Consider the following 23,121-nt stretch of genomic DNA (forward strand, 5'->3'; position numbering starts at 1 on the left):
TTAATCCCAGAAGAAAACCCTCACACACCCTCACCCTTACACCCCCTCACACCCCCTCACCCCCACAACCCCTCGCAACAACCCTCACCCCCACACCCCCTCACCCTCACACCCCCTCACCCTCACTCACCCCCTCACCCTCACACCCCCTCACCCTCACACACCCCCTCACCCTCACACCCCCACACCACCTCAACCCCACACCCCCTCACCCCCTCACCCTCACACCCACTCACCCTCACACACCCTCACACCCACTCACCCTCACACACCCTCACCCTCACACCCCCTCACCCCTCACACCCCCTCACCCCCACACCCCCTCACCCCCACACACCCTCACACCCCCTCACACCCCCTACCTCCACACACACCCTCACCCTCACACCCCCTCACCCCTCACACCCCACACCCCCTCACCCCCACACACCCTCACCCTCACACCTGCTCACTCTCACACCCCCTCACCCTCACACCCCCACACACCCCCACACCCCTCACACCCCCTCACCCTTACACCCCCTCACCCTCACACCCCCCTCACCCTCACACCCCCTCACCCTCACACCCCTCACCCTCACACACCATCACCCTCACACACCCTCACCCTCACACCCCCTCACCCTCACACCCCTCACCCTCACACCCCCTCACCCACCCTCACACACCCTCACCCTCACATCCCCTCACCCTCCCTCACACACCATCACACACCCCCTCACACCCCCTCACACCCCCACACCCCCTCACCCTCACACCCCCTCACCCTCACACCCCCCTCACCCTCACACCCCTTCACCCTCACACCCCCTCACCCCCCTCAACCTCACACCCCCTCACCCACCCTCACCCTCACATCCCCTCACCCTCCCTCACACACCCTCACACACCCACCCTCACCAGCATAGCATAACAAAACATAGCATAGCATAAAAAAACACAGCATAGCATAGCATAACAAAAACAAGCATAGGATAGCAAAACATAGCATAGCATAACAAAACAAAGCATAGGATAGCAAAACAAAACATAGCATAACAAAACAAAACAAAGCATGGCATTGCATAACAAAACATAGCATAGCATAACAAAACATAGCATAACCAAACATAGCATAACATAACAAAGAATAGCAAAACAAAACATAGCATAGTATAACAAAACATAGCAAGCATAAAAGAACACAACAAAACAGCAGAACAAAACAGCATAAGATAACAAAACAGCATAACATAACAAAACAAAGCATAACAAAACATAGCATAACAAAACATAGCAAAACACAACAAAGCATAGCATAACAAAACATAGCATAACATAAAACATCGCATAACAAAACAAAGCACAAAGCATAACAAAGCATAGCAAAACACAACAAAACATAGCATAGCAAAACAAAACATATAATATCGTAGCAAAACATAGCATAGCATACCAAACAAAACAAACCAAAACATAGCATAGCAAAACACAACAAAACATAGCATATCATAGCAAAACATAGCATATCATAGCAAAACATAGCATAGCATAGCAAAACATAGCATAGCATAACAAAAAACAGCATTACATAACAAATCAAAGCATAGGATAGCAAAACAAAGCATAGCATAACAAAACAAAACATAGGATGCAAAACAACACATAGCATAGCATACAGCATCACTCAGCACCACCACAGCATCACTCAGGGGCACCACAACATCACTATGCACTACCACAGCATCACTGAACGCCACTGCATCACTTGTTCGCCATCACAACATCACTCAGCGCCACCACAGCATCAATCTGTGCAACCATTCAACAACAACTGGTTCAAATATGTTCTCTCGCTGTTTCAATCGTTATTACAAATATAACAAAAAGATGTTAATATTTCACTTCTGTTCTTGGATTTTCGTCACAATAAAATACACTTAACATAATCTTCACAAAAGTTATTTACTAAAGTTTAAGCTATTGCCATTATAAATTACTATGACTTTTATTTAAGTATTAATTATTAAAAAAAATTAAAAGCCATTGTTTTTTGTAATATCAATACATGCAAGTCACGTACATACAACACATATTGCATTACAAATGCTATAGGTGTCACATTTGCGAAAGTTAAAACTGTTGGCATTGTAAATGACAAAGCTATAATTTCGCTATTTTCAAAAACAAAACATGAATAAAAAATGTGTCATTTACAATACCAATAGCTCAAACTTTCCTAATGCGAGACCTATTGCATTGCAAATGCTTGTTTTATTTCAGAAGACTTCTCAAGACCTGGCTCTTCGATCAGTAGCGCTCCTCGCCCCTCCCCCCCCCCCCAGCACCTTGAGACCCTCACGGGTATGTAGCGCGCTTTAGAAATGCAGAGATTGATTGATTGATATTTGGTCTTTTCATAAGCACCCCATGTTTTCAAAATTATCAGCCGTTAAAACGGAGGCCTAACGGGATGAAGCGATTGGTGCAGGATAACACAGTTAAACTAAGGCGTGACTAGAAAGCTGGTCCCTCCTTCATCTTGACCCACTTGAACACCGGAACCCCGCCCCCTTTCTTAGGCAGCGGGACATGTTGGGTTAAAATGTCAAAACACAGAAGAAAACTAGTCGTGGTGAGGCTTTTCGCGCTACAAAGTAAAAGCGTCGCGTGTTATCCTGCACACTGCGGGATCAGCAAGGACACACACTGTACATCTTATGTGCGTCATAGTTTTGTGGACAGAATTTTCACAGATGTTTCAAGGCGCTTGAGGAATGCCGACACACGTGTGATCTGGACTGCAGGAGCTTCGAGAGCTGCTGCTCCTCTGAAAATTGGAAATGGCGGGAAAGAGTCAATTAGATGTCAGGCCTATGAAGCAACGGAGAGATTTCCTCGTGTGCCTGTGCGGGCGAAAGGCGCAATGGGCTGGGGCAGAGTCAAGCGTGTGTCAGGCCTATGGAGAAAGCTAGAGCTCTCCGCATAGGACAGTGCCTCTAAAAAATCGGAAGGACAGGGGCTCAGTCAGTAACGTCAGTTCACTGATAGAAACCAAACATCCTTCCAGAGCACAGTTACTCTGAAAGGTGTCGTGGGCCGGTGTCGTGGGCCGGGGCAGAGTCAGTCACTCGCGTGCTAATCATATAATTAAAATGAGAGCTCTTTCCACAGGCCCCTGCCTCCAACAAGCGTAGATAGCCTGGGTGTAATCAGTCACATGCCAATCCCAGAGGTAAAATCAAAGATCTCCATAGAGGCCAGTGCCTCTGTAGGGCTGGGGCTGGGTCAGTCCCACGGGGAGTTTTAGGACAGGCCTGCGCCTGTTAAAGGGTAACAGTCTGACCGGCCCATCTCTGAGGCAGGCACAGGAATGCGTGCTGTTGAAGTTCGTGAGCCATGGGGTACCACTAACCCTGGGCGAAGTACTACGTTGTGCTCGCGTAGTTTGCGAAGTTTGCGCTACTTCACACTACGCAATTTGCACGTAACACAGTACAAACATGCATAGCACAGTACAAATACGCATGGTGGTCATTTTTTGCTTGCGGTCCTCAACATCAAGTTGGCGACCGCGTGCGAGCAAAATTACATCCCGGCGAGGCTTTTTCCCCGTTCGCGATCAGCAACATCAAGTTGCCGATCACGAGAGTGGAAAATAAACCTCCCAGCGAGATTCTTATCGCGGGGAGGTCAGGTCTCTGTTCGCGATGAGAAACAACCAGTTCGAGTTGAGAAAGCTGCTGCTCGAGTAGAAATCTACTCGAGCGGCAGAAAATTACCGCTTGCACTGTGCAAGATGCGGTTTGCAGTGATTGCACAGTGCGGTCAAGCATCCGGCACTGTGCAATCAGTGTGAACAGCATTTTGCACAGCGCACTACGCAGTTCGCGTAGCTCGCGTAGTGCGAAGTGCACTTCACGTAGCTAGGCGTAGCGCTACTACGCAAACTATGCCCAGGGTTAGGTACCACATAGGATCCTTCACAATGAGGCAGACCATTCAAGGCTGATGAACCCTATGTTTAGGGGGGAAACATCCATTACAACGCAATCATTTCATCAGGCTGCTTTTACAACACAGCGGTTACAACGTAACTGCTTTTACATAGCATGCCATTACAACGCATGCCATTACAACGCATGTCACTACAACGCATGTAATTACAACGCATACCATTACAACGCATGCCAATACAACACATTATAAAGTAAGTAATAGAGATTTTTTGGTTTTAGGGTGGGTATGGGTTTTGAGGTAGATAGGAATAGTAATTTTTACCCCTACACAATCCAACACTTACCCTACTGTTGCACTCACTGGAGTGGGAATAGTAATGTTTACCCTTACACTATCCAACACTTACTCTACTGTTGCCCTAAAAGTTTTATGTGTTGTAATGGTATGCGTTGTAATGGAATGCATTGTAATGGAATGCGTTGTGGTGGCATGCATTGTAAAAGCATGCGTTGTAAAATCTGCGATCTAAAACCTGTGTTGTAAAAGCATGCGTTGTAATTGTTTACATTGTAACGTCATATATTTGTTTAGGGATGTAGTGATCTGTGGTGAGCTGTGTCTTCAGGGAGCAGTTCTGGTGGTGCCACGGATGTTGTTCCAGATCATGGAAGACTAGATGGAGAAGGCCTGTCTTCTGGTTTTCTGTAACCCATCGTTTGCTGTCTTGCGATGTCCTGGCTTCTAGTCTGCTGCTTTCTAAATATCGTCCCCTTTCATGAAGGTATCTGCGTGAAAGGGGCGTGCGGTGGGTTTTGCTGTGGGCATTCCACCGCAACACCCATGGCTTTGGAGAAGTGTGGCTCAATGGTTAGAGCGGCAGACCCTGATGCAGAGGTCTAGCCCGGGACCAGGATTCAATTCCCCGCCTCGGCGGGTTTTGGGCTCGAAATTCCACGGACCTGATAATTCTCGCCTCGGTGCCTATTCCAATCATGGAGTCCCACTCTGCAACTCTGGGCAATAGCTTGCTTAATCTCCACAACGGCCCCCACAACGCTAAGGATGCCTGGCCTCCACCTTGGGGGTGCCCAGGAGTGGACACCTCACAGGGAAAGCCAGGATGGGTTCCACAGCGGTATTCGTACAAGCGCCTTGAGACCCTTGCGGGTGAGTAGTGCGCTATACAAGTATCAATTTTTACATTAATTTTCTTTTACCCTGCCCCAGATGTACAAGGATCTGTAAATCTGAGGCATCTCCAAAAACTAATGCCATAAAAAAGCAGGCGTTAGAATGGCGCAACTAGGAGAAATACTTTAATTTCTCCTCGTTTTTGCTCAACGTGCATCAATGAATTGTGATAGCAATTGTGGTCACAAACCATCGGTCAGTTACCAGTAATTGGTTTACCAAGGGCTTCATTTTAGGAATCATGTGGGTCAGGAAAAGGCGGTGGTCTAGGGAACGACTGCCAACTTCCTGATCTCATCCCAAAGGGAAAACTTGTTTTAAGGTAGAAACTATCCCTTTAACAAACACCAGCTACTTTAGAAAGAATGTTTCCCATTTGGGAATACAAATCCAGAGATGGAGGTACCCTGGTCTTTGCAGGTCACATCCATGCATTTGAAGCCAATCCCTGGCTACTTAATGACCATTGGGTTGGTCGTTTTACGACCCTCGGTTAATGGACAATTCACAATGCAACCTACTAGTATAGAAGTCCAAATGCAAATAACACACACATTTGCAAGCCAGCCAGTGTGAAAATTGCACATCCTAGTGTGTGAATGGGTGTCAGGCCCTATATCTGTAAACAGCATTGTGGCTTCTGGTCAATGCTATCCCCTGGGGCAGTATTCAGGTATGTCGCAATCAAGGTCAAGGATCTTTTGTTTGTCCACACAAGTGGTGGCATCCACTGAACCCAAGCACTTGACCAGTTCCAACTGACAACTGGGAAATAGAGTTAAGGTCTAATCAAGACTTCAGATTGTTCTATCTTTAGAGCCGTATTAGCTGGAGAGATGACGTTGACCGACCAAAGCCAGATTCAATGGCGGGTCTCTGCTCTTGATGGACAGTTCGTGGTTTTCACATGTCCATCTGGTAGAGTCTCGACCGAATGTACTGGAGGTTGAGCGTCTTTCTTTGTGGTCGTCATTGTGCGGTCCTTGCACCTGCAGTTGGTAGGTGGCGGAAGGTAAGGTTGAGTCTCTGTACTTGGTACCCAAAGTTTCTCTTGGTATGGGGCCCTTACTGTCCTAGTTGGTTTAATTGAAGGATACGTCCTTAAATTTACCCTGTAGAGTGTCATCGGGGTGCACGGAAAGTTGGGTCTCTTCATAGAGTACAGTAGGGGGTCTTGGTACCTCTAGATGGTAGGTGGCCATAAGAGTTCTAGAGAAATGCCCTGAAGGTTGAGTTTCTTTGTACCTGGTGTTGAGTGTGGGGCCTTCTGGGTAGTGTGTAGTCTCTATGGCTCCAGTAGGCTGCCTGAGGGCTGAGTCTCTCTGTACTTGGTGTAGTCTATCAGAACATGCTGTGTACAGTGCCTGTGAGATGTACCTGGGCCGGACTGGCACTGCCGGGCACCAGGCGCTTACCCAGTGGGCTGGCAGTGTGGGGGCTACTTTCAATCCTGATGGGGGTCAGTCGTGTTGCTGGAGTCCAGCCGGCCACATTCCAGCCTGCAGTGCTTATAAATAAATAATGCAAAAACAGATGGTTTTAAAGTCTGCTTCACCATTGATTGTTCATGTCTCCTGCAGGCTACCAGTGCTAACCTTCAGGGTTTGGAGCTGGGTGACATTTTGAGGGTCTGCTGTTACATTGGTTGTGAGAGTCAAGTACATACATGATAAAGGCTCTTCAAAATATAAAATATTGTTTGTCTTTTTAATGTGATCTTTGCACCACATTTTCGTTTAGTGTATTAAATATAACATTCCATTAGAAATGACAGACTAGAATTTGGAATTATTCATGCCCCCCACCACCAGCCTGATGACAGTTCTTCTAGTGAACCAAGAGGAAAGCTGTCTTTTGTCCTCTTTCTATGGCCTAGGGTGTTACTATAGATGGAGTAACATAGTAGTCTTTTGGTTTTTGTGCAGCACTCACTCTGAACTGATGTATTTCAAGGTGCTCCCGAGTGATAATAAAGGAAAAGGAGGCACTGTGGAGAAACTAATTGCATAGGATCACACAATGTGGTCAAGCGGAAGCCAGGATTGATGCAAAGTTTTTGTGCAATCAGCCACTATATGGTTATTTCATTCTCTTTCTGTTTTAGATCAAAGCTTCAAGCTTTGTGTTTAATCATTTGAGGCGCTAGACCAATGCACTGTGTTAAATATGGGAAACAACCTTTACAACACAACTTTTACAACGCACTACCATTACAACACATTCATTACAACGCAACATCCCTTACACCGCAACCATTACCACGCATGACACTACAACGCATACAATTACAACTCATGTCATTACAACGCATACCATTACAATGCATACCATTACAACGCATACCATTACAACGCATAGTACCCTTACACTATCCAACATTTACCCTACTGTTGCACCCCCTGGAGTTAGAATAGTAATTTTTACCCATACACTATCCAACACTTACCCTACTGTTGCACCCCCTGGAGTTAGAATAGTAATTTTTACCCATACACTATCCAACACTTACCCTACTGTTGCACCCCCTGGAGTTAGAATAGTAATTTTTACCCATACACTATCCAACACTTACCCTACTGTTGCACCCCCTGGAGTTAGAATAGTAATTTTTACCCATACACAATCCAACACTTACCCTACTGTTGCACCCCCTGGAGTTAGAATAGTCATTTTTACCCCTACACTATCCAACATTTACCCTACTGTTGCACCCCCCTGGAGTTAGAATAGTAATTTTTACCCCTACACTATCCAATACTTACCATACATGCAATGTAATGGTATGCGTTGTAATGGTATGCATTGTAAAGGTAGTATGCGTTGTAATGGAATGCGTTGTAAAGGTAGTTTTTAAAAATTCGTTGTAATGGCATGCGTTGTAATGGAATGCATTGTAATGGATGTTGCGTTGTAAAAAATGTGTTGTAAAGGTATGCGTTGTAAAAGTATGCGTTGTAACGTCATACATCCATTAAATACATCCAGGCTATGCTTGTATCACAAGGATTGGTGGTAGTAATGTTTAGCTAGAAGGAAGCTTTAATGCTGGAACTAAGATGAAAACCAGAGCACACAGCCGTGGGAAGTACATTGCAATCATTTGCTCCACGTAGGTAAAAGTTTTATTCATTGTCATCCATTCTTGAATTAACTCACCCACCGACTACTCGCCATCCAACTGTTCATTCATTGAGCAATTTAGCCGTCTCCAGATTTCATCCACCCATTCAATGGTTGTACAGAGTTTGATAATATAAAATGTTTTGTAAAATGCACCTTATTTGCAATTATTTTCAAAAATGTCTTGAGGGTGGGGGTTCCCATAACCTCCTTGAAGTAGTCAGGTGCCCTTGCGTGCTATATGCAGTAAGGGGCCTGGTCTGACAAAATTTGCTGAGCTGCTTTTGGTTTCCAGTCCTGCCCTGAGGTGTACTGAAGGTGCCCCTCTGTGCTTGGTGTTGATTGCGGGACCCATGCACCTTAACTCGGTGGGTGTCCTGGACGCCTCCAAGTGGGTGTACTGAAGCTTGGGTCTCTCTTTGCGCGGCATAGAATGCATGGTACCTCAAGCTTCTCTTAGTGTGCCACCAGTACTGTCCTAGCTGGGTTCAGTTAAGGATGAGACTCTGTACTTGGGGGCTTATTTCTCTTGCGCCACTTTTGAGTCATTTTTAACATGGGAAAAGTGACGTACGGGTGTTGCAAGGGGCTTATAAGCCCCTTAGTGTTGAGTGCAGGGTCTTGCACCTTCAGTCGGTGGGTGGCATGGACACCTCCAGATGGTGGTAGGTAAGGTTGAGTCTCTGTGGTTGGTGTTGTGTGCCGGTCCTTGCACCTTAACTCGGTGGGTGGCATGGATGCCCCCAGGTGGGTGCACTGAAGCTTGGGTCTCTCTTTGCACGGCATAGAATGCATGGTATCTCAAGCTTCTCTTAGTATCCCACCAGTACTGCCCTAGCTGGGTTCAGTAAAGGATGAGACTCTGTACTTGGGAGCTTATTTCTCTTGCGCCACTTTTGAGTCATTTTTAACATGGGAAAAGTGACATACGGGTGTCGCAAATGGCTTATAAATAAGCCCCTTGGTGTTGAGTGCAGGTTCTTGCACTTTCAGGTGGATGGCCTGGACACCTCCAGATGGTGGTAGGTCAGGTTGAGTCTCTGTACTTGGCGTACAGCACATGGGGCCCGATTCACAGAATGAACTTAAGACTCAATCCTAAAATTACTACTATTTTGTTATTCACAGAATGAACTTACTACTTTTGGTATTCACATAAGTTAGGATTTTGTCTTAAGTTTGTCTTAAGACAAACTTAAGACACACTTAAGACAGACTTAAAACAGACTTAAGACAAAATCCTAACTTCTGTGAATACCAAAAGTAGTAAGTTCATTCTGTGAATGCCAAAAGTAGTAAGTGGATTCTGTGAATACCAAAATAGTAGTAAGTTTAGGATTGAGTCTTAAGTTCATTCTGTGAATCGGGCACAGGGTATCTCAAGCTTCTCTTAGTATGCGGCCCATACTCTTCCAGTTGGGCTGTTCTGCACAGAACAGCGGGATGTCTCTTCGACGGATCACCGCTTCGTGCCACAGCCGGTTCCCGCCCCTTGGCATCGCTCTAATTAGCTTCAATTACCGACATTTGCTTTGGCGAGATCCCACCTGCTAAGTGGTGACTCCGGTCCTACGGGGCTCTGTAGAGTCCGCCGGCCTAGACAATAGACCGTTTGTTACATCCTTTAACGAGTCCCTTATTAACATGCGATCGCATATTAATGAAAGGCTAATTGGCCCTTCCGGGTGCCTGTATGTGTGAGTGCCGCTGACATTTGCATATTACAGAAGCGAACAGTGTTTACTATGATTTCCTGCCAGTGCTTAATTAGTAGAAAAAAAAGATGAATCAATGCCAAAGACCGAAGTTTTGTTCAGAATCCTAGGGCCGGCTCTAGCAAAGGACAGGGTGCAGGAAACCAAGGCTCTGTATTCTGAAATCCACCTCATGTCTCTTTAATCCACTACCAGACACTCCCTGCCCCTTTACCTCACTCTTTTTCATCCCTACTTTCTCCCTTTATCAGTTATTCCATCTTTCTCTTCCTCCTTCTTTCCCCCTGGGGTGCCTTTCTCTCTCTTATGCTGGATCAAAGTCTGTAGAGGAAAAGTATGTGACAGTACCCAAAAATAAGTGTCAGTGGGCCCCACCTGCAACCACTGGTCCAAATGAAGCAAAATCTGCTCCCCAAGGACTGAAGCAGAGATGTAACACATGCCCCTGCAGCCCCTGTGGCACAGGGGTGCCCACAACCACTTTAGGGCCCCCAAACCCATCAAAGAGCCCCCAATCAGACCAAGTTCAAGAGAATATCTGTGACATATGGGAGTCTCGGGCCCCTCATCACTTTCTGCAGGGGGACCCCAGCATTTTGATTTGATTTGATTTGATTTGATTCGTCAACTTGTAAAGCGCGCGAATGCCCGAAGGCGTCTTGGCGCTTTTGTGTTATGCCACTGGACTGAAGTTATCTTGGACAGGGTGGTAAACTTGTGAAGCTCAGCTGAATTTAGGGTTGATGACGACAGAGTTTTGACCCCTGTAATTTGAGGCTTGACGTATCTGTTCAGATCAGAGGCAACACTCACCCCACTGGGGCCTACATTGTGTTTGTAGTGGTATTATTCACTTCTGATTAAAACCAAATGTGGCCACCCTTCTCTACACCCCATTCTGGTATGTGCATTGGATGTTCAGTCACAAACACAGAATAGGAAGAGTCACCAGTGGACAATGTCGCCAAAAACCGAATTGACCTTGAACCCTCTGCCAGAAGGTCTTTGCTTCCCTATAGACCATGATGCACTGCCAGGGGTGGGCGGATCATGTTATTTATTTATAAAGTTTATATAGCGCGAACGTGACCCACGAGGGTATCGGAGCGCTTTACAGTATAAGAACATAAATGGTTGAGGTGGTATACACGCATTCAAATGTGTCAATTTGTACAAAAGAAATATAAAATATATGAATAACAAACATAGTGGACCGTGACTGTGCGGGACGTTGTACAATTGACAGTTAATGAACATCAGGTGATTGTGCTAGCAAACAAACCTATTATAACCTCTATCGATTCACAGTGGACATAAAATGTATAGATGACCAAGAGGGACCCACAGCCAACTAAGCTTTACACTACACACAGTTATTTAGCAAAAGGGGCTGGGATATAAGTCTTACATACAATAGACTTGTTCAATCCACCTGAGATAGGCAATGGTATTCGGATCTTATAGAAGACTCAATGACATCCTAGAATTGAAACTTAGGACATGAATTATGTTATCTTATGTTATGTTATGTTATGTTGTTATGCCGATTTGTAGAGTGCACTATGTGAGTCTAGCCATACCTCTGGCCTAGTCTGACACTTGAAATCCAGGTCTTCAGCTGTTTGTGGAACTCAAAAAGTGAAGAGGAGGCTCTTATGTATAGTGGTAGGTCGTTCCGTGATTTAGGAGCGAAGTATGAGAAGTCTTGACCGGCAGATCTGGTTTTCCGTATGCATAGGATTTGTGCAAGTTGGAGTCCGGATGAATGGAGGTGTCTGGAAGGTTTGTGACAGCGGATGGGATTATTGAGGTATGCTGGGCCAGTTTATGTAGTTATAGAACAACCAACAAGACCCTATCCATGGACGTCAACAGGGGTCAGTTACTAAAGAGAAAAAACAGTCCATACGTACTGATAGCTACTCCAGAACCCTACAAAAGTTGTGGGGATAATTTCACTGCACTGCGCCCAAATTCATAAAAAAACACAATTTCCTTGGCAGAAACACCGAACACCCAATTGTCTGACCCACCTAGGTCTATCACCCAGATCCACCCACAAGGTGTTGGATCAAGTTCTTCTTAGAAAAAATGTGTGCAAACCAAGTGACACCTCACGGAAACACCACCAACGGGGTAACTGGTATGTAATTTCCAGACAAACCCCTGTCTCATCATCGGTAGTCACTTGATTCTCAAAGAAAGAGAGAAAATAGTGTCCAAACACAAACAACACAAATGTGTGACAAAATGTGGAAAGCAGAAAACATGTGCTAGTGACAAACACACAACATAAAAAAGTGCATAAAATACAGCATCTACTTCCCTTAACCAACTTTATTCATAGGGAAAAAGTTTTTAATGCTGTACCAATAAAAAGGCTGGTAGCTAATCATGCATGCCATTACCTAGTGCCAGTGCCGACATGTTTCACTGCCACATACTTTTAGGCAGTTTCATCAGGGCTGCACTATATGCTGCCACTCCACTTTTGGACACTTGTTCTTTGTTAACCAGAGACCACCATGTTGCTCATACCGGTCGCCTCAGGGATGGAGGAGGTGTAGGGAGCTCCAAGCGTGAGTTCCTACCTTCACTTAGCTATTGGCTTTCGTGGTAGCTCATCCGGAGCGCCTTGTCTCATCCAGTTTATGTAGTGCCTTGAAAGTGTTGGTGATGAGTTTGGATTGTGCTCATTTGTGAATGCGGAGCGAGTGGAGCTCCTTCAGGTGTGGTGGGATGTAAGTGCAACGTGGGAGGTTGAGAGTAATTCTGGCTTCCAAGTTCTGTATGGTCTGTGGGCTTATGGTGAGTTTTTTGTTGATTCCGGCATGGAGGGTGTGCCCATAGTCCGGCTTGTTAGTGGCCAGGGCATGCATGACAGTTTTCGGGGTGCTGATTGGGAGCCATTTGAAAATCTTCCTCAGCATCATCAGGGTATGGAAGTATGTGGCGGTGACGGCATTGACTTGGGTGGTTGTGTCGAGTTTGCTGCCGATGATGATCCCGAGGTTGTTGGCGTGGGTGGTGGGGGTCAGTCTTTGCTCTGTTGGCCACCAGGTGGAGTCCCAAAGTGATGTGCTCTTCCCTTACATAACAATTTCAGCCTTGTCAGTGCTCAGCTATAAAGAGCTGGTCTTCATCCATTGGGCGATTTCAGCCATGAAGGCATTGAACTTCATTCGGGTACTGGGTGTCTTGTCTTATCCATGAGGGAGAGAATGTGTTGCGTGTCATCAGTGTAGGAGAGGACGTTGTTATCGTGAGAGCAGATGATGCTGCTAGAGGGATCACGTATGCATTGAAGAGGGTAGTGCTCAGGAAGGATCCTTGCAGAACTTGTCAGATGAGTTCGTGAGCATCCGAGATGTACGTTGCCAGGCTGACTGACAGGGTCCTTTCAGCCAGGAAGGAGCAGATCCATCTGAGTGCATTTCATGTAGGTGTTGGATGAGGATGGGGTGGGAGACTGTATCAAATGCTGCAGAGAGGCCCAGGAGGATGAGAGCTGCATTGTCTCCTCTATCCAAAGTCATGCAGATGTCATCCGTGACCGCGATGAGGGCAGTTTCTGTGCTGTGGTTGGGCCTGAAACTAGACTGAGTAGTGTCACGTAGTTAGTTGTTGTTGAGGTATTTGGTGAGGAGTCTGTTGATAATTTTTTCAAGACCTTGGCCTGGGAATGGTAGCACGGAGATCGGTATGTAGAGGACGAGCGTTGAAGGGTCGGCAGAGGGTTTCTTGAGCAATGGGAGAAAGGTTGCATGTTTCTGAAGCATCTGGGAAGGTTGCAGAAGACTTTGAGGCATGCAATATGGATGTGAGCATGTTGCTGATGGGTTGCAGTCCTCTGGAGTAGGCGTGGTGGAGGCAGAGGTCCGATGGGGACTCTGAGTTGATGAACTTCATGGTGGCAGCAGTTTCCTCTGGGGTGAAGATGGGCCATGTGATTAGTACTAGTTCTTTGGATAAGATCAGGATGTGTTTGATGAGATCTGTTGGGTTCGGTTGCTGGTAAAAGTTCCTGTAAATGGTGGTGATTTTGTTGCTGAAGGATTGAGATAGGTTGTTGTAGAGGTACGGTGAGGGGATGATTGCGTTGGAGGCGGCCGATGGTGAGATTAAATCTTCCACAATGGCAGATATGTCTTTGCTTCTGTTGGTGCTGTAACCAATGCAGTCCATCACAGCAGCGCATTTGGTGGTCCGCATCATTTGGATTTAAATAGACTCCTTTCTGCATTGTTCTGGCTTAATTTTCATTTGTGCTCTAATTGCTTGCAGTGGCGTTTCATCTGTCCGAGCTCCTCTGTGTACCAACTGAGATGTGGGCCGGACCTTGCTGTAATGCTGTGTTTTGAAGGGGTTAGGAAGTCGGCTCAGGAGGTGATCCAATTGTTGACATTTTTGATGGCATTGGGCAAGCTGTTGCTGTGTTCAAGTTGGTGGGCGTTGGAAACGGTGCTCAAGTTCTTGTCAGTGATGATGTTCCAGTTTCGGCGGGCTGGTCTGGTGGTGGTGCATGTGCAATGGACCAGGATGGGGATGCTGATCTTGATAAGGGCATGGTGTGTCCAGGGAACTGGTGTAGGCTCGTCGACTCAGATGCTGCTGAAGTTGGTGAAAATAGGTTCCAGGAGGTGTCTGGCAACGTTCCATTACTCGGTCCAACCTAGTCAATGGTGTTTGCATGAAGTTCTTTGATGAAAGTTCATAGGTCACTGTGCTATATAAGTTATCAACTGCACATAACAGAAAGATGTCTGTGACAAAAGCAGTAACCCACTAAACTATCCACATAAAATACAATTATGTTATCTGCATGGTACATGTTCTTAGCAGCAGGCACGTTAACCCTCTTCACTACTTTATGATGAGTCAAAAGTGCCACTAAGCAAAACTCCAGATCTCTCTCCAGCAGGAACATTAATCACCAGAGTTGTCTTGACATTTTTTATTGTTGACTGAAAACTGCTGGAAACACAAGGAACTCTGAAGCAGGCGCTTTTAAATCCATGTTATTTCTAAACAAGTTGCCCCCCCAAGCTCAGCACCAGGTGCGGCTGCACAGGTCGCACGGCCCTAAAGCCGGCCCTGATGAGCACACTGCTTGGTGTAATGGAGGCACTGTTTTGTAAGGGACACTGTGTATGGTAATGTTTGCCACTTTGCACACCAGGTACATTCTTTATGGAAGACCAGTACAAAAAATTCTGACTAGCAGCTCAACAACACAATAACTTAGAAAAAGAACCCACAGGGCTTAAATTACAAAGATGAAGATGATAAATGTAATGTAATAACTTTAGCAAGGTGTTTCATTCGTATTTCACACTGTTCTTTTTCTTGTGTTTCATCTTTATGGCAGGCCTAAATGATGGTCCTCCTGCAAGAAGTGGGACAACAGGCATGAAAAGTAAGACACTAATTTGTCAGAGGCCTGTAATACAACAGCAAAGACTGCCATCTCCTGGTGCGGCTGGGATACTTCTGGTGGCGTGGAACCAAATACGTTTGTATACTGACCTCCTGTGGTGGAATACCACTACTGCATCTGTGCATGATGTGGATTACATGCGTTGGCCAAATAGGACCGGGTAATTTATCTGGACGTGTTTAAGAGACTGCGCATCAATGTTTCTCGCTTGGAAGTCGCATCGTCTACCTGCCAGCGTCTTTCTTTCTTGCAGTGAGAGCGCCCTCTAGTGGAATGAGCTGGAGAGTAACATCTGAAGGACATGGAGCCTGCAGCAAACTGCACCGGCCTCTGCGACTGCCACACAGAGGGCACCAACAGCAGCCAGAAGGCATGGAGACTGCTCCAGGAGCTGTGCCGGGCCACCAAGGTAAGCATGTCCTGAAAGGCGGTGGGGCACTTTGACCATTAGGGCCCGGTGCACTCTGGCCATCAGGGCCCAGTGCACTCTGGCCACCAGGGCCCGGTGCACTCTGACCATCAGGGCCCGGTGCACTCTGACCATCAGGGCCCGGTGCACTCTGGCCATCAGGGCCCGGTGGCGTGAACTTCAGAGCACTGGCGACGCTCAGGTGGTAGATGTGTATTTAAAACTCACTGAAAGGGTTGTTATCTGACCGATATTATACCAACAGGGTTGGTATTTTTATATCAAAGGCGGGAAAAAAAGAAAATATAATCTAAGTGAATCTAAACTTAAAATTGCAAATACAAGATGGAAACAATTCAAAAGTAGTTTAGAGCAGTGTAAGATGTTCCTCAATTAATATTAGAGCAAAGAGAGGCATAACTGCTGTGATAAAAAAGAATATAGAGGATTTTACACCAAATTTATTTTCAAGTCCCAAAAATGCCGCACAAACAAGCTTGACATAAGAACTGAGCAGGTTTAGAGTTTGCTTTTTTTGAGCATGAGAATTTTCGGGGGGCTCCGGGTGTATAGGTGGCTCTACGTCCCCGCAGGAGTTTAATCTAGAGGCCAGTACATTGAGCGCTGACCCCCTAATGTTTGATTGTGTGAAGAGACATTGCATAACTTGAGGTCATAGAAGCCATTGGGTTTACAAGATAACAAGAGAGCGAATAAAACAAGCAATGGCCACACAGCCGTGAAAGCGAAACGGCGGCGCGGCCGCAAAAGTGAAAGTAATGGCCAGCAATGCGGAGGAAGAGATAAGAAAGGCAGATGGCGCCTGCGCGCGTGCACGTGTGCGTTCACGTAAGCTTGAGGCCAGGCAAAGCTTGTGGGCAGCACTTTGAAAACCCCCTTACTAAAAGTCGAGCAAGCAGCGCATGCGCTGCTCTAAGCTCAACCTAAAAAGGAAGGGATACAACCGGATGGGAAATGTATGTGTAGTGTGGGTAGAAAATGTGATATCATACACATACTATTAGATTGTTTAAATGTTTTATCATTGCCAAAAGTGTTTTTACGCCCTATTTTAAAAAAAAGCAAAATTATGTATCGCAACCAAACCTTAGAATTTCTGGTTGATATGTGTAACCTTTATATTGCAATAGCTATTGGAAGGTCCATAGCTGCCGCAAAAAAGTTTTATATGGTGTAATGAGTCGAACGATGTAACCATGGGGAAGTAAGGAACCATGCGGAGGGGAAGAACCTCAGATCGATACGAACTGAAAAACTATAAATAGGATGATTATCTTTTAGGGTTTAATAATCATTTATCTTTTTATTAAGTATGTATTAAGAAGATGTAGCGTGATTATACCGTATATATACTGTGGGATTGAACGGGGAAGTGTTATGAAAATGTAACCAAATTATTTTTAAGATGGTTGTTTCAACAGTATTAGTTGATGACTTTATTTATGATATTAGAGTGTATATAAATTGATTGTTCTCGTGTTGTTTAAAGACTAACGGTCTAAATAAACATTATCCTGACTGACTGACTGACCATTGGGTTATACTTGATAATCTTACCCCTCCTCATCTGGGTTAGCTCCATGTGTTCTTAGGTGTTACCCAGGGCAGGAGGTTACACCTTGATGTAGCCTCTTTCATGAAAACACTAAATTAGACAAGCTGCATTGTTTTCTTTATTTTCTGGGAATTTGTTTGGAAAAGGTTTTTCTATACTAGATTTAGTACTTATGTCCAGATAACTGACATTCAGTAACGTGTGAGGTGGGAGTGCAGGTCACAACGACTGGTGTTTCCTGCAGTCAAAGGTGTTAAGTATCGCTAGGACAAGAGCAGTTGTAGACCTGTGTCAATTTTAAGAAAAAAACACTTGGAAAAACACATTTTGACAAACACAGACAGATGAGCAGCCAACTTGTTGGCAATCTAAGATGACGAAAGGAAAAGGTGACAAAAATCTGACGAATTCCATCAACTGTTTGCCCCAGCTACTGAATGGATATTAAAAAATCCTCCTGTTTAGCACACAAAGGGCAAATGTAGCAAGATGAACATAATGCTGGGCAGTGTTGAATTGCCTGAACAGCAGAAATATAGCAAAGAGCCATATATAGAACATTTGGGGGCCCATTAGGATGGCGGGCGGACTTAGTCCGCCCGCCATCCCAGTGCAAAACGGGACCGCCCGAATTGATGCGGTGGTCCCGCCTTGACAATTAGGGCGCATCCTGTATTTTTACCTTTGCGCCGGGCGGTGCAGAAAGTGCCGCCCGCCGCAATGGTAAAAATGCACGTTGTGCATATCAAAGCACAACATGACAGGCACCGCGCGGTGCCTGCCATGTTGCACTTTGAAATGCGGGGGGGTACCATAGGTACCCCCCATGTGCACCCCCCACCCCCCGTACTCCCAGGCAGCCCGCAACGGGCCCCCGCAGGGAGTCTCCGCATGCCTTTCGGATGCCTGGCAGGGGCAATCCGCCCGACATCATAATGGGCTCCATAGTGCGCCAATGACGTCATCACCATGCTTGTGCAAAAAATAACATCTGAGCAGGAGATTAAACTGGATTTGGTGTTTGAGCAAAGGTGCGCAGTGTCTTATGTGAGGTGCGTGCTCGAGGCACACCCTCCAGTATAAATCTCTATGCACACATGCCTAAGTGTTAATTACTTAGTATGTGGAATATGACATTGGAAAATTGTGAGATAGGATTCCACACAGGGTGAGGTCGCTCCAGGGGTGTAGCTTGGTCACTAAGATTGTGGGGGGAGCTTTAGATTTTCCAACAATCACGCCAGCCACGACCCGTGCAGGTAAGAGAGGTGGGGCCGGGTGGGGGGGGTCGACAGACGAGGACAAGGGAAAATTAATCATTTATTTAATTTTCCCTCTGTGTCATCTCTCAGCTACTGAATATGACTAAAAGAATAGTATAACATATTATTTGGAAAAGTAAGAAAAGCATGCTACCACAATGCGAAATTCACATTCACACAGGTAGAACCAAATAAATTTAGCAACCTTTTTTAGCAAAAATCTCATACTTTGGGTACAGCTGGCAAAAGACGGAACAAATGTGTTATACTATTAAGTCATTCCAAGGAATGTTATTAATTCTTCCTTGTCCTCAGGAGCATGCAAGTTCTCAATGGTTTTTACCAACTGCTCTTTAGGTTTCACTCCCTATTTGGTTAACCTATGGCCCAAATATTTCTGTTTGTTTAAAATTGCATTTATTCTCTCGTAAGGTCAGACCTCTTGCTCTGAACCGCTCCAAGACTAAGGTCAGTATACAATCATGTATAAGAGATATAGAGGAGATATTGACGAGAAGATACTTGTCCACGACCACCGTCCTATTGAGACCCCTTAAATCTACGCATAAACGTATATCACCTGAGGTCTTGCATGCTAGTGCCACTGGTGCAAGCCATTCTGTTGCTTAAGTCTTGACAATAATCCCCTGTTTTTCCAATTAATCAAGTTCGGCCCGCATGCATTGTCTCAAAGCTAAAGGTATTCCCCGCTACTTGCAAGCTACAGGCGAATTCTAATTTTCAGCGTAATATTTTGCATAATTAATGAAGGAACAATTTACACCAAGTTTGATAATAAAATATTCATAAATGATCACAAGCAATGAGGACAATTATTCACACAATCCTGGTGGATCACTGAAATAATATCGACTACCAAAATATCGACTACCCAAAATATCGAGGAAAAAATATCTACAACCAAAATATCGAGTTTGTATGTACAAACAGGTAAGTACAAAAATATCGAGTACAAAATATCGTTTACAAAAATATAGTTGTAAAAAATATCGACTTTAATAAAAACAATGTTTAATTACATTAATATAAAAAATTAATTACTAAAATATAATTAACAATACTTAAATTAACTTTTAATAATTAAATAATTAATGAAAGTAAAAAAATAATATTTTTTTAATCATATTTCTTAAAACATATATATATAGTAACAACATTTTATTAAATAATAGCCAATATTATTAACGTACAAATACAAAAGAGTAAAAATTACTATTCCCACTGCAAAGAGTGCAACAGTGGATATATGACGTTACAACGCAACTTTTACAACGCACTACCATTACAACGTAAGTATTGGTAAGTATATAATAATTTTTTTTAATTTAAATTATTTAAAATTATTTAAATATAATTTAATTTAATTTCATTTCATTAAATTAAATTAATGTAAATTTAATTTTACTTTATTTTTACACTGTACCCCTGTACCCCTGTACCCCAAAACTGACCCTGAACCCTAAAAAAACCCTTTACCCAAAAACCCAAAACTGACCCTGAACCCTAAAAATACCCCTTTACCCAAAAACTAAAAACTGACCCTGAACCCTAAAAATACCCCTTTACCCAAAAAATAAAAACTGACCCTGAACCCTAAAAATACCCCTTTACCCAAAAACCCAAAACTGACCCTGAACCCTAAAAATACCCCTTTACCCAAAAACCAAAAACTGACCCTGAACCCTAAAAATACCCCTTTACCCAAAAACTAAAAACTGACCCTGAACCCTAAAAATACCCCTTTACCCAAAAACTAAAAACTGAACCTGAACCCTAAAAATACCCCTTTACCCAAAAACTAAAAACTGACCCTGAACCCTAAAAATACCCCTTTACCCAAAAACTAAAAACTGACCCTGAACCCTAAAAATACCCCTTTACCCAAAAACTAAAAACTGACCCTGAACCCTAAAAATACCCCTTTAATTTAACATAATTAGCAATTAATCAATTAAATTAAAATAATTACCAATTACATTTTAATTAATTAACAAATATTATTTAATTACCAATTAATTAATTATTACTACCAATTAATACATTTACATATTTAATAAATAATAATTAAATTACTTCCCACCCTATTCCCCTATAAACCCACAACCCGCTACAGGAAATACATTATTTTAATTTACATAATTAGCAATTAATAAATTAAATTAAATTAATTACCAATTAAATTTTAAATAATTAACATATATTATTTAATTACCAATTAATTAATTATTACTACCAATTAATAAATTTACATATTTAATTAATTATAATTAAATTACTTCCCACCCTATTCCCCTATAAACCCACAACCCGCTACAGAATAAAATTACACAATAATTTAAAAAAAATCATTAATTAAAAATAATTATAACATAAAATGACACTTTTCAGACATATTATAACATTAAAACACTATAAATAATTACATATATAAAAAACGATATTTTTTACTTTCGATATTATTTACAGTCGATAGTACTTCACTTACCTTAAAAACGATATTTTGGCTGGTGATATTCTGTCCTGTCGATATTTTCTCCAAACGATATTTAAAACTCGATATTCTGTCCAAACGATATTATGGAGTCGATATTATGTCTGTGTACCAATTCGGGTATCAGAATAAGCAAAACTCATTAACTCTCCAAATTGTTTTAAGAGAAATGACTAGAGAACTCCTGATCAATAAATAGTTTTAACTGGGACTTGGTGTCCGAGAACACCCCAACACACCCCACTTCACTCCCTTGCGAGCTTTCCGGTGACTGAGAAGACACCCGAAAAGATCCCCCTTAAAATGAAAATGAAGTTAACACTAGTATTACTACTTCTCAGATGCTGATAAGTTTCTTCGTAGCAACAGCAACATTGTTCCCAGTAACAAAGCTGTTGAGATCAAAACGAAGATAAGAGGCTCTGTAACAATACACTGCAGCAGTGAAGAGTTGCGTCCGAGAGAAAAGATGTCACTGTAGCGTTCATGCCTATAGCAGTGATGACTTGAGTCTTGGTTGGCGAAGAACGAATAGATACCGCCGCAGGGAGTCAAACAACCAATGAGTGGAGTACCAATGTCACTGAGCAACATAGAAGCGTGAGAAAACATGAGGAAGAGCTCTGTCAGAGCTGTGGTCCTCGTGGAGAAGAACTCACAGGAGCACCCACATGGAGGATACAGTGGTACGTTCCAACATAACACATGAGACTAAGCAGTGTTAGAGGGAGCATGAGGGAATGATTTGTAGCGCCAACAGCGGCTCGCACAGGTAAACACTGTGAGGCGGTGAAGCAGGGCAGGGCGGGGGAAGTAGAGTTCGATATACAACGGGAAAGGTGAAAGTAAATAAATAAATAAATAAAACCACTTACCTTGCGCTCACCGCATCGCCGACCCACAGTGTTACCTGTGTGAGCAGCCTCTGTGTAGCACGTGAGGTTGTGCACATCTTTAAACTGAAAGCTTGATTGTCCCGCGATGAGGTTCAAAGTCGTCGCCAAATGTGGTAATTGAAGATCGTACACGAAGAAAGAAGGCTGAGCCAATATGAAAGGAAGCTATACACGAAAATGTCCCAGCCATCTCAACCACTGCAGGCCAACTGCTGCTGGGTTAAACATTCTGAGCCCCCAAGAAGACCGAACTGGTTCTTAAGGGTGGCAGCCCGACTGATCTACAAACTCCCCAAATTTCATCACTCTTCCCCCTTGCTAAAATCTTTACACTGGCTCCCTATTGCTGAGCGCTCACAATTCAAGATGGGCTGCATGACTTTCCAGGCCCTGGCTGGCACTGCTCCAGCCTTTATTAATTCTAAAATGACACCATATGTCCCCAAAAGAGATCTGCGTTCTTCATTCCAAATCCTGCTGCGCGTTCCTCGCTTTACAAAGAAGAAAACGGGGGGACTAAAGTTCTTCATTCTGGCGCCGTCCTTCTGGAATGCCCTCCCCTTCACCATCAGGTCCATTCCAGCCTACCCCTATTTCCGCAAGGCCCTCAAGACTCTCTTGTTCACTCGAGCCTTTCCACGCTAGCCTACCCTCCCTGTCTGCCCGGGCCATTGGTCCTCAGCGCCAAGAAACCACTTGGTGATCGAGCGCTTTACAAATCCCTTAACTTCAACTTCAAGAAACATTCTATACACTAAGCATTGGTGCAATATAATAAACCAGGATACCACACATGGCTCGTGGAGAACCGTTCGTACTGCTGCTTTCATTGCCCTTGGAAAACAGAGTGCCAAGGCAGTTTCAGATGACAAGCAAGGGGTAGCATCTGGATGCCCCAGATTGATGTCTGAGTATGCAGGAGACCACTTGGCACCTTGTAGTAGTCTAACTTGTTCCCCATTGTTTCTCCAGCAATCGTCATCACATGGCGCTGGGGTAAAAACAGGGCCCAATTCCCCTAAACAACAGATAGTGAGAGAAGGGACTCACTCCTTCATTCTACT

General features: G+C 44.2%; 1 protein-coding gene across 1 annotated transcript in view; it reads left to right on the forward strand.

Moving 5' to 3' along the window:
- The first annotated feature begins 15,703 nt into the window (after positions 1-15,703).
- Positions 15,704-23,121, forward strand: part of GPR156 (G protein-coupled receptor 156) — a 97,346-nt gene continuing 89,928 nt past the window's right edge. Inside the window, exon 1 of the mRNA XM_078658854.1 lies at positions 15,704-15,811. Within this exon, the coding sequence (XP_078514980.1) occupies positions 15,704-15,811 (108 nt within the window). The remainder of the gene's footprint in view (positions 15,812-23,121) is intronic.

Source organism: Lissotriton helveticus, chromosome 8 (genome assembly GCF_964261635.1).
Source record: "Lissotriton helveticus chromosome 8, aLisHel1.1, whole genome shotgun sequence".
Lineage (NCBI taxonomy): Eukaryota > Metazoa > Chordata > Amphibia > Caudata > Salamandridae > Lissotriton > Lissotriton helveticus.